We start from the raw sequence: 13,396 nt of genomic DNA on the forward strand, positions 1-13,396 counted from the left end.
GGTACTTCAGGGATTTCATTCTTTTGTTTGTTTGATTTTCAAGACAGGGTTTCTCTGTGTAGGCTTGGCTGTTCTGGACTCGCGCACTGTAGACCAGGCTATACTCCACCTATACTCTGCCTCCTTAAAAGTATGTGCCACAATCACCTGGCCAGGGATTTCATTCTTTAAAAAAAAAAAAAAATAATAATAATAATTTGCTTTTCCAATACCAAGGTGAACATTTTCCCTTTATAATATCAATATTGTAATGACACTGGCTAGGAATTCTTTACATTTTGAGCTTTGGCTTTGGGTGTTTTGCTTGTTTATATCTATCTAAGAAGGGTTCTGTTTGCTTATTTGTTGTAATAGGACTTGGCCAAACTATTTAAGTAGAGATGGGTGGCAAGGAGCTGGGAGAGTCAACCGAAACTGAGGATGGATGAAAAGGCTGTACGGAGGCTGGAGAGTGGCTCGGGGGTTAAGAGCCCTGGCTGCTCTTGCAGAGGACCCTGGTTCACTTCCCAGCACCCACATGGCGGCTCGCAGCCATCTGTAATTCCAGTTCCAGGGGATCCAGTGCCCTCTTCTGACTTCTGTGGGCAATGGGCACACATGTGGGCCCACACATACGCAGGCAAAACAGGCATAAAGTAAAAAAAACTATTCTAAAAGTCTTTCTAAGCCATAAGGGAACCTGCTGCTTTGCTGTGAGTTCGAGGCCAGCCTGCTCTACAAAGTGAGTCTAGGACAGCCAAGGCTACAACAAAGAAACCGTGTCTCGAAAAAACAAAACAAAACAAAACAAAAAAGACAGAGCTTTCAAGAGTTTGAGTAGAGAGGCCCAGGTCTCCTACGTGGGTGATAAAGCTGTCCCAGAAGTCACGAGACACTAAATGAAAATCCCAGGGACAGGTAAGGGAAACTCCTGAGATCCCCCAAAGAAAAGGGCTATTGCCACTACTATTTCCTGCACAAGAGAACTGTGTGGCAAGACCCTATTGCAGAGGGCGCCATGTGCTTTGGTTGCAGAGCACTGAGAAAGCAAGCTGAGTGAGACGCTCAGTGCTGCAAGGTGCTCTGCAGACCGCTGGGAGAACTGTCCCCAACAGTCATCCTCAGCCCACTGCGTGGGCGCTGGGTACTGTAACACGGACCTGACAGCCCACTGATAAAACAGTAGCATGACTATTGTGGCAACCAACTCCTCCAACCCCCTCCACAGGAAAAAGACCACAGGTGGTACTGTGCACGTAGTCAAAAGCCAACGGCTATAGAGGTCATAGGCCCTAGTAAAGAGCCCATTATTGTTTTGCTAAATGGACATGATGTCCCCTCAAATTGCCTTTTTAAAAACTGTTGTGTTTGTGACTGTGTCTGTGTTTGGGTATATTCACATGAGGATACCATCAGGACCTCTGGAAGAGCAGGAAGCACCCTTAATCAGAAAGTTCCTTCAAAGTATCTTCTTCACATTTATGTTTACGTGCCTAGATTAGTGGTGCTATGTCAGCTTTGGTCAGAGAACCTTTTTGTAGTAGGTGGCAATTACTACAGGGAGGACCGCAGTGCTAAGAATAAGTGCTTGTTGGATGTTCAGCCCTAAATGGGGCATCTACATTATCCCCTACATGGCTCGGGGGACACTGTAAATGAAAAAGCAAGAGAAAGGGTGGAATGTTGTAGAATGTTGTCTTACAGTCATACATGACTGAGCCTGTCAATATTCCATGGGGGCGGCGGGGTCTCCACAGTTTATAAGGAAGATCTCTGCCCCCGCCCCATAAAGAAGAGAGCCATTTTCTTCTGCAGCATAACCACTGGTAAGCTGGTTACCCATGCCCCCGTAAACAGCCCTCACTGGGGAAACTCATCAGGCCCCCACTCCCTCCGACCCAAAAAAAGTGAAAGTAGAAGGGGAATAGATGGAAAAGGGGGGCTCAGCAGGAGTGGGAGGACCAGAAAGGAATAGAGGTGAATATGATCAAAAGACATAACATACACAAATGAAAATGACACAACAAAAGCAATGATCTATAAACAATATATGCTAATAGAAGAACTTAAAAATAAAAACAATGGGTTTTGTAAAGAACAGAGTGGTCCAACAAATATGTCCCCAGCTTGGAATAAAGACAAAATCTCACGCTCACTTCGGCAGCACATATACTAAAATTGGAAAGATGGACCCTCCTACGCCATCTATAAGGCATCTATAAACACCCACACTTCAGTGGCGCACCCCTGGAAACAGATGAGAACCCTGTGCAAACCAAGCACACTAATAAAAGGCAGATCAAGGGCGAGCTTTCGACTTCCTTAATAAAGTTCACAACACTTATTAAAGAATGACTGCCAAGTCAAGCACGGCCCAGAGAAAGAAAAGCATTAAAGAGACCTGTGATCAGAGAAACCCACGTGGAAAGATTAAGGGATGCTGCCAGTGTCTCCACTTCCTACCTGAAGGAATAAATCTCATCCAGTCCGTCTTTGCCTTCCAACGACAGCATGACCCTTTTCACCATGCGGACGCCTTCCTGCTGCTGCTCAGTAATTCCTTTCTGAGGGAAGGACGGTGCATGCTGGTCCAAGCCGGAGGCGCCATCTCCTCTGTTTCCAGGCGCATCATTCTTGCCAATTGGAAAAGGCAGACTGTCAGGAAAGATGGCCAGTAAAGAGGATGAGCTTTGGTTCCAAATCTGGATTCCAACCCTGTGACTGTTACTACCAATGAGGAAGATGCAGGCCTGTCAGTCAAGCTCACACAGTCCATAATTTTCTATGTTAAATGACCTGTGTCTACCAGCTTTAAATAGCTAACACTCCTTTGATTTGATAAAAAGGGGAAACTGGCTGACACAACCAAGTACTGGAAAGGCAGGCCTCTCTGTGCAGCTACAGAACAGTTACAGCCAAGTCCTGCGAGCCTTTCACCACATCTGCTCACTTCACCTCATCTGTCTTGTAATGGCTGCTCTCTCAGAATAGCCTCTTCCATAGTGCTCTACTGTGCTCTCTGCCCCCAAGTTTCTTTCTTTTTATTTATTTATTTATTTAATTTGGCTTTTCAAGACATGGTTTCTCCATGTGGCCTTGGCTGTCCTGGACTCACTTCGTAGACCAGGCTGGCCTCGAACTCACGAAGATCCACTCTGCCTCCCCGAGTGCTGGGCTGAAAGGCGTGCAGGACTACACCCAGCTCTAAGTTTCTTATATTGAAATTTAAGCATGGGAGTGGTCATCAGGTGATCATGGTGGTGGAAGCCTGAGCAGAGGACTAAGTACCGTTCTGCCTTTTCTGTCCTTCCTATCATGTAATGTCACGGCATCATCTGGGAGACAGACATCCCCCACCCAACACCAAATTTGCATTGGTACCATGAGCTCAGATTTCCCTTCCTCCAGACCTGGGGAGGGAACTGCCTGTTTATTACCTCACCCGTATTGCCACAGAAACAGGAATCACTGAGGCAAGCTCATGTGGCCCAACTCTACTACCTAAGAAGGTATTTTTTGTTTGTTTGTTTTGGTTGGTTGGTTGGTTTGGGTTTTTTTTTATTTTTTACTGATTCTTTGTGAGTTTTGTATTATGCACCCTAAGACCACTCACCTCTCCTCATATCCATCTTTAGCCCTTGCAACCTCACCCACAAAAGAAAAAACACACAAACAAAAATAAATAAATAAACAAAACAAAGCATGGGAGTGTTAGGGCATGGTCCGGTGCTTTATATTTAGTTAATTGCTTAACCCCGACCCCCCCACCACAAGATTCTCACCTTTCTACAAGCAAACCCTCAAGTATAGCAAAGTGATACTGTGTAACCTTGCCTCCAAATTATCCCGATTGGCTGAATAAATACCTACACCTGGGCAGGGCAGACGAGCCTTAGATGGAGGTGAGGTTCTCGGGCTTGGCAGACAGAAGGATCAGGGGAAGGAGAGATGGAGAGACAGAGGCAGGAGAGGAGAAAGAGAAAGCAGAGTAGCCATGGATTATCATGAACAAATGACATGTGGCTGGGAGGAGCCTGCTCTAAGGATCAGTGAAGGAGAGAGGCAGCCCAGACGAGAAACATGTGCAAGCGTTTATGGGCTAATGGATTGGAAGTAGCCCACATAGGGATTACCAGAGCAACTGGCATGGGATGTGGAGCTGGGAGGTAACATGGTAGCTTAAGGAGTTTATACCTGCCCAGCCCCAGAATTTAAGGCTATTAAAAATCTAACAGGTGTCTATGTCTTTTATTGATATGATAGCAGGTTAAATAATAACCACCATAATAATTATAAGTATTAATGGGAAGCTGGAGAGATAGGTCAGCGGTTACAAGCACTGACTGCTCTTCTAGAGGACCCTGGTTCAATTCCCAGCACCCACATGGCAGATCACAACTGTCTGTAACTCCTGTTCCAGGGCATCTGACATCTTCATACAGATATAAATGGAATCAAAACACAAGTGCATAAAGTAAAAATAATGATTAAAAATAGTAAATATTAACAGCCAATTTTCTACAATAGAAAACATCTCATGGTGGAAGCTGTAGTGTGTCACAATGTGTCTGTCCCACAGCATACCCTGCTGAAGGACTCAGTGTTTAATCTCTGATTTCAAACTTATAAAAATATTGGGAAGCAATAGTCTGAAGAAGAGACCAGGAAGAGCTCACTGACTGTCACTAAAGCCAAAGGTTAAAGTTCAGAAGAATGCTTCCTAGAGCAAGTCCATGCAACACACTGATCACACCAGAATGCTGGGAGGCTATCGATGGTCCACAGGGTTTCTATGGGGATATATAAGAGGGTATGAAGCTGAGGATGTAGCTCAGCGATAGGGACTGACTGCCTCACATGCATGAGGCCCCGAATCCAACCCCGACACTGTAAATAGCAATAATAATAAATAAGAGGTTGTGAAACATAAGATGCGTAAAATTTGAATGCTAGTGTGGACACTAAAATCTTATACAGGAATCAGAATGTTCCTAGACAGAAATAAAACCCAATTCTGTTATGTTTCTCTCTAGTTATTTGTTTGAAGTGAGGCAAAATCTAGGTTGGGATTTATACATATACATATACAAATACATATACATATACATATACAAATACATATACATATACCCAGAGACTAGGGAGATGGCTCAGCAGTTAAGAGCTCTTGTTAATCTTGCTGAGGACCCAGGTTTGGCTCTCAGCAGCCATCTGGAGGCTTACAACCATATGTAACCTGAGTCCCAGGGGATCCAATACTCTTTTCTGATCGCCACACACACAGGGCACACACACAGGGTACACAGACATACATGCAAATAAAACATTCAAACACAGAAAATAAAAATTAATTTTAAAACATGTTAAATAATCAAATCCATATGCAAACTGAAAAACCGTCCAAATACATTTAAGAGAACATCATCTAGGTACTCTAGAAATGCTCTCGTTAGGCACTAGCATTGATTTCTCATATCCTAATTCAGTGGAGATTTCTGCTTCCATTTTCTGAAAAGAACCTAAAGCAACTGAGATAAAATAAGTGGACCAGAGAGGCTCAGTCACTTGCCCAACAGGGTGAAGCTCTTGAGCTACGCTGAGCATCCCACTGTACTCTGGTCTTGCAAACACAGACGGCTGAATAAGGTTATCTTTTCAGTCCACCCAACACACTGTAGGGCACCCCTATGCGGGTGGATACTTTAAAGGCAATCAATCATTCCGTTTGTTAGACTTAAGGCTTTTGGTGTAACCTCTTCATTTACTTAGCATGCCAGACCTGAAAGGCCTGCATTAGACACTGGGCTAAAGCCCCCCACCCCACCCCGTGTGCAGGGCACAGGTAGTCTGCAGAAGGAATCGACTGTCACTCCAGCATCACCCAGGAAGAGACAAATAAGCATGAGGAACCTCACCCTAGAAAAAGTTACAGTAACAGTTCTTTCTATTCTGCATTTGACCAGAGTAGCGGAAAGGAAAAACTATGCCCGAGTACCAAGTGTGTTTTCAATTAAAATAAAGCAACTGACGATACATGGAATATACTGAGCAGTGGGTGGCAGTTTCTAATACAGGGGAAAAAAAACATACCCAAGGGAACAAATGCAACCAGTCAAGTAACAAGCAAGTGGAAGAAAGACCACATTCCTTCTGCTACTCTACTGTGGTACTCATCATCATCATCATCATCATCACCATCATCACCACCACCACCACCATCATCATCACCATCATCACCATCATCATCATCACCACCACCACCATCATCATCACCATCATCACCACCATCATCACCATCATCACCATCACCATCACCATCCTCATCATATGCTTCACACACAAGGCATCCTGAGACCGAGGCTGGGGAACTGAGCTAAGCTGGCCTTCTGAAGCCCTGAGAAACCTCAGCCTACTAAGAAGTGTCGCTTAAAAAGCACTTAATTTCTCTGAAGTGCTACCATAACAAGTGCCAGTGTGGTGGCTCGTCTGAACTCTTGTCCCATGCGGAGAGGTCCCTCAGCCGTCTTAGAGGGACATGCACGCATGCAAGAGGGGTTCTGAATCCCCCGAGGCAGGCAGGCTAAGTGGCCAGAGATTACCACTCTGAACTGAAGGCCTCTTAGTGCAGTTCTCAATTTGAACAGTGAACATCCCTGACCAGATTAATAATTCAGCATCCGGTACCATCACTCTGCTTCAGCCAAAAATAGGGCAAGAAGAAATGGGTTTTAAATGCAGCAGGAAGGATTAGTGTGACAAGAATTTTTTAGAGGGGATTTAAGATAGAGAAAGGAAATGCTGGAGGGGAAATTTAAGTTGCTGTGAGAAGAGCGAATCTCTTCCTTATTAACTATAAAAACCCATTTTTCTCCCCAAATTTTATAATACACATAGCAAATTACACTGTATTGTGTCACTGCACCCTGAGAAAGGGTTAAACATAGACATGTACATGCTAAAAATTGATTCCTAACAGTTTTGTCTACCCTCAGTCTACAATTGTCTATAGTCATCACTCTGAGCCACGTAAGAAACAAACTACCAGGCTGCCGATGTTAACTATGGAGACAGGAGATAAACTGTATAACCTCAAAAGATTTTTTTTTAATTGCTTGGTCCTTTGGATCTAAAAGCAGTGAGTTGCTACTGAGCTAACCTCCTCTGTATCACTATTTCATTTATCTCTTCATCACCACAGCGCAGAACAGTCCCATGAACACACACCAGCTGATACCTGTACGGTGACCAGCCAGTCGCCTAGCAGACTGCTACTCAGCCAAAGGAGAAGCCTCCATGAGCCGCCCGCACAGGACCCCGCTCACTGCCTAAGAGATGCTGGGATTTCCCTACCCATTACTCTCAGGGTCTTACAAGAACTGCAGGGAGATGCCGGACTTCTTCAAGTTACAGATGATAACATCCAGTTGATCTTGGCTGAACGGGCTGCTGAGGTCAGTGAAGACTTCAATATGCTTCCTCCCAAACTTCTTCCCTCTAAAAGACAGAAGAATCACATTACCAAGTCATTCTCTGATGGGCGGGCGAGGAGGCTCAGCATGTACAGACAACTGCCCTGCAAGCCTGCATGCAGCCTCAGTTCCATCGCCAGAATGCACGCACGCATGCACGCACGCATGCACGCACGGATGCACGCATGCACACACACACACACGCATGCACGCACGCATGGAAGGCGAAGAGAACTGACTCTAAGAAGTTGTCCTCTAGCCTCCACACATGTGCTGTAGCATGTACATATGTGTGCCTGTGCACACTTGTGAGTGCATACACACACACACACATGCACCAAAAAGGGGTGTGTGTGTGTGTGTGTGCATGTGTATATGTGTGTGTGAGTGTGTGGTTTTATTTGTGGTTTTTTGAGACAGGGTTTCTCTCTGTAGCCTTGGCTGTCCTGGACTCACTTTGTAGCTGAGGCTGGCCTCGAACTCACAGAGATCCTCTTGCCTCTGCCTCCCACTGAGTTGAAATACACTTGGTCACTGGGCAGAGAGAGGCTAAGGGCTGACTCTAAATATAATTGATTAAGATATAAGTATAATCAATTACATTCTCCAAGTCCATACCTTAATGCTCAGTTGAGTTTCTATTACATACATAATCAACTTCATTAGTTTGCACTTGGCTCAGCATCACAAAACATACTATTCTTGCGTCCCTAGCTCTTATTCCTAACACTGGGACTTAAAACGATCCCTTCCTGCCTGCACAGCTTCAGAACGTAAACAAGGGACTCCCAGGTATAAGACAGTATCAGCCCTGCAGCTTCACTGTCCAAATACCCTGCTAGGGTATTACACATGGGATCAGCTGCAGGATTTTGCAAAGCAGGCAGACTGAGAAACAATAATACAGTTTCAAGCCTGGGATGTTAGCACTAACTATCTTTCCTAACAATGCATCCATATGTGTTCAAGGGTACACTTTTCAGGACACAAAAATTAACCAAAGCCTGTGTTAGGAAGTTGACAGAGATACTGTGATAGCACACCATTTACTTCTGGATCATATCACTTAGTACTTTTCAAAGCTTTGGAGTAAGAAAACCAACACATGCCAATGCTTATTTCTCCCAGAGAAACTCCCACCAAAGGAGGTCCTTTGTTTTAAACTTTCAAAAACTAGAAAGTGTATCACTGACTTCTGCCAAGTCTTCTTTCTGCCAGACTAACATGCTATGTGAGTAACAACAAACCACACAGTCTCCTGACCACATCAAGCCATGCTTTTCCCAGAAAGCCTCACTTCCCTCAGGTGAGACACTCACATGGTTTCACGCTGAATCAAATCCATGCACACAATCAGGGCGTCCAGGACTCAGCTAGTTAAGGGTAGAAACAATGCCAACAGTCCCTTCATCTGGTGAACATCACAGCTTCTCCCTGCAAAGCCCACACTACTGACAGCTGCAGGCACTGAATGACTCGAAAGAGCTTGCCTGTGTGCCCTCTTCCAGATTTTATTTCATAAATGCTATCAACATATACATCCTGACAAATAGTGTTTGGGGGGAAATAAACACAAGAGATTTAATGCATATTCATTGAACAAGAACCTTAAGATGTCATTTAACAGCACCTAGAACCCATATTTGGTAACCAGTCCATTCTTAAATACAAAGCAAGTCATAAGGCATGCAGCATTTGCAAATCACTCCAAACACAGCAGCACCTCCCAGTGGTCAAGAATGGTACTACCAATTGTTTAGAAAAATACTAATACACCCTTAAAATTAGAACCCTAATTTGTGTGTGTGCACACCTATGTGTATGTGTGTATATATATGTATACGTTTGTGTATGCCTGTGTGAGTGTGTGTGTGTGTGTGTGTGCGTGTGTGTGTTAAGACAGGGTTTCATTTTCACAGCTAATCTTGTCAATTTGACACACTTGGGAAGCCAAACCTCAACTGAGGAACTGTCTGCATTACACTGGCCTCTTGGCACGTCTGTGGTGCATTTTCTTCATTACTAAGTGGTGTAGGAGCCCAGAGCACTGTGGGTGGTGCCGTCTCTGAACATGAGCCTGGGGAGAAAGCCAGTATGCAGCCTTTCTCTCTTGGTTTGTGCTTTAAGCTCCTGCATTGGCTCCCTTCCATAACAGAAGCTAAAATAAACCCTCCCCCCCCCCCAAGTTGATTACGCTCAGTGTCTAATCACCCCAACAGAGAGGTAAACTAGAGCAGCCCTCTGTGAATGAGGTAAGAAATGAAACACCTCAGCTTGGCTAGCAACCTGAGTTTTTGCATTAAAAACATCCTTCACCTGGGCTGGAAAGGTGGCTCAGTGGTTAAGAGCGCCACCTGCTCTTCCAGAGGTCCTGAGTTCAATTCCCAGCAACCACATGGTGGCTCACAACCATCTATAATGTAATCTGATACCCTCTTCTGCAGATAAAACACTCATATGCAATAAATAAATAAATAAATCTTTAAAAAAAAAAAAAAAACCCTTCACCCAGAAGAGCAGAGAAAGTTAGCACTGTAATCTTCTGAATATACTTCTGTCGTGGTCTGAATACAAACGGCCCCAGAGACTCATAGGGAGTGGCTCTGTGTGAAAGGATCAGGAGGTGTGGCCTTGCTGGAGTGGGTGTGGCCTTGTTGGAGGAAGCCTGTTGCTGGGGGTGGGCTTTGAGGCCCAGTGTCACGCTCTTCCTGTTGCCTGCGGATTGGGATGTGGAACTCTCAGTTACTCTCCTGCGCCATGTTTGCCTGCATGCTGCCACCTTGCTTCCCACCATGCTTCCTGCCATGACGCTGATGGACAAAACCTCTAAACTATAAAAGTTGCTGTGGTCATGGCGTCTCTTCATAGCAATAGACCCCGACTAAGGCAGCCTCCGCACCTGCTGACAAGCAGTGCCTCCAACCCCTCTCCCCCGTCAATGTACACACGTACTCCCTAGGATCCCGCACCCCCCCTCCCCCGCCCTTACTTCCCAACCTCTCAGTATCACTATGCAGAGAGAGAGCGAGAGCCTAGAAAACCTGGAGCTGGCCATTCGTTCACTGACTAATTCTTATCAATTACACAACTCCTTTTCCTCAAAGGAAAATGGGCCCAGATAGATGTTTAGGTCTGAGACTACGGGAGAGCCTCACCAAAGTCTACTGTGATTCTTCAGATAAAGGGAAATGGTCTTGTCTTCTTGGGGACAAAAAGGATACTGTCAGCTTGTCGAGAGCTTGGCTGGATTTTGCTTCCGATGTCTTCCAGCAAATTAAAATCTGGTAGCATCAGGTGTCTGTGCACTGTGATGCTCTGATACTGGTCCTCACCAGCAAGGGCATTATCAGTGCCGTCTGTACCGAAGAGGACTAAGGCGATCTCATCCTTGCTCTCTGAAAATACCTAGGAAGGAATATCCAAAGGTCGTAGAGTGTAGTCAAACAGCCCGGAAAGAAGAGGACACCTAACCTTCAGGGAACAGGAAGATCATACCTCTGAGGCAGGTCCCCAGGGCCCCCAGATATTAAACTAAATGAGCATGGGGCCTTCTGAGAGCTCAGATGACAAGCATACACCACCACTCCCAGGTTACAGAATTACTTTACTCCTCAAAGCAACTCTGGCATTGAAGCATCCTGTTAGATGTCTCCAAGACAGTCCGCATCCATTCCTTTTCTCCCTGCATTTGCAGGCTACTGCTTATTAAAAGAAGGGAGTCTAATTCCCTCTCCACCCTTAAATGTGAGCTGGCCTTAATGACTCATTGGAAAATACAAAACAAAAAAAAAGGGCATTCTGGGATTTCTAAAGCTAGGCCCTAAAAAAGCACACAGGCAGGGCCTCTGGGAACTGTTTCCTCTAAGAATACTCCTAGGCTAGCTGCTACCTTGAGAGGCTCCCAAACTCCTATATGTAAGGGGGTCTCCGAGTTCATGGCTGCCATAAGGCATCATCTGGATAGCTCAGTGAGTGTGCTATCTTGAACATCCACACCAAGTGAGCCTTCAGACAACTCCAGCCGCAGCCTCCATCTGGCCGCAATCGTCTGAGATCCTTTCATGGAAAAACACCTACCAAAATGGTTGCTCGTGCCTGTAATCCTAGCACTCAGGAGGCAGACATGAGAACTGAGGGTTCCAGGCCAAGCCGGGCACTGTGGAGCACACCTGTAAACCCAGCACAAAGGAGGCAGAGGCAGGCGCATCTGTGTGAGTTTGAGGCCAGCCTGGTCTACAAAGAGAATCCAAGACAGCCAAGGCTACACAGAGAAACACTGTCTCAAAAGAAAAAGAAAAAGAGTGAGAGAGTTAGTTCGAGGTCAGGCTGAACTGGAAAAGATAACTGTCTCAATTTAAAAAAAAAGGGGGGGTGAGTAGTAAAAGAGGGGCATGGTGGCTAAAATATTCCCAACTGAACAAGAACTAGGGCCTGAGAAAGGATTTCTGGGGGTGCCCAGGAGAGATTAACTAGACTAGATCAACCTGTGGGGAATTACCTAGACTAACTGAGATGGGAAGCTCCACCCCACCCTAAATGTGAGTGACACTAAACCACATGCTGGAGTCCCGGGCTGACTCACACGCAGGAAGTGAGCAGAGCACCAGCCTCGCCTCCCTCTGTTTCCCACCTACAGAAGCCATGGCAGCCTCACGCTCCCACAGCCACCACTTCCACGGCAGACTGGACCCTGTAACTGTGAACCGAAACAGACCCTTCTATGTTGAAGTCGCTTTGTCAAGTATTCTTGGTGCAGAAACAAGTAACTAATCAAAGGCGCTGGGAAAAGAACCCCATCTGAGCCTACCTCATCGAGACCATCAGCCATGAACAACGACTTCTTTTTAAAGTCACTTAAGATATTAAGTTTGGGGGCTGGAGAGATGGCTCAGAGGTTAAGAGCACTGACCATTCTTCCGAAGGTCCTGAGTTCAATTCCCAGCAACCACATGGTGGCTCATTTCCATCTATAATGAGAACTGGTGCCCTCTCCTGGTGTGCAGGTGTACATGCAGGCAGAACATTGTATACATAATAATAAAGAAATAAATCTAAAAAAGAAAAATTAAGTTTGGAGGTAGTTTGCTATGCACTAAAAAAAAAATAAATAATAAAAATTAACAACTGAACTAGGCACAACCAAATTGAAGGGTCTGCTCAAGTTCATGGGGGTAGGAAGTAGCAGGAAAAGGCACGGATTCTGACGCACATCATCTGCCTCTAGAGACTGTACCTTTAAGCATTTTATATCACTTTTCATTTCTGCTTACAACTGTTGTGTCTAGAGAGGGGGTCGGAGCAGGAAAAGCAGACAATGTTGGGCTCTAGGGGTGGGCAGGCTTGAGTAATGTAAGAAAACCCTCCCGATTCTGCAAAACACAGGCTGGAAATAGCCAGGAGGGCATCTTATGTTAAGAAGTGAAGGGAAAAAAAAAAAAAAAGAAGAAGAAGTGAAGGCAGTAAGTGTTCAGAACATCGGTTACAAGCTCAAGGTTAAACTGAAACCTACCTGCCGTTGGAGAAACATAGTCATCACTTTCTTTGCTTGTTCAAATGGGGATTCTTCACCAGGAAAGGAGTTACCCATAGCAACGCCCACATCCATACACAGCACAACAGCTGCCTAGAAACAAAGTCCCAAAAAGTACACAAGAAAAAAGAAGTTATTGGCAAAGTTTCTGGAGGGGGTCCCTGAACTGCTATGTAGAAGAGGAATGGTAAAGGGAGGGGGCATGTGCTATGGACAGAGTGCATGTCAGAAGACATGTAAAGTTACAGACAAAGGAGTCAGTCATGTGACTAAGGAAGTTGCAATCATAAGCAATGGCACCAGGTGGGTTTATTTTCCTATTGCTGTGATAAAATGCCCTAACAAAAGCAACTTAAGGGGTAAAGCCTTTACTTTAGGTCATAGCTCCAGCTTAAGCTCATCACAGTGAGTCTTTCCA

At 45.2% G+C, this 13,396-nt stretch overlaps 1 protein-coding gene across 1 annotated transcript in view; it reads right to left on the minus strand.

Moving 5' to 3' along the window:
* Positions 1–13,396, minus strand: part of XRCC5 (X-ray repair cross complementing 5) — an 89,655-nt gene that overhangs the window by 72,452 nt on the left and 3,807 nt on the right. The window contains exons 2-6 of the mRNA XM_084778380.1: positions 12,958–13,071; positions 10,670–10,853; positions 8,768–8,816; positions 7,351–7,473; positions 2,443–2,634 (exon numbers count right to left, since the gene is read on the minus strand). Coding sequence (XP_084634506.1) covers positions 2,443–2,634; positions 7,351–7,473; positions 8,768–8,816; positions 10,670–10,853; positions 12,958–13,071 — 662 coding nt within the window. The remainder of the gene's footprint in view (positions 1–2,442; positions 2,635–7,350; positions 7,474–8,767; positions 8,817–10,669; positions 10,854–12,957; positions 13,072–13,396) is intronic.

The sequence above is a fragment of the Acomys minous genome, assembly GCF_964271855.1.
Source record: "Acomys minous genome assembly, chromosome: 4".
Classification (NCBI taxonomy): domain Eukaryota; kingdom Metazoa; phylum Chordata; class Mammalia; order Rodentia; family Muridae; genus Acomys; species Acomys minous.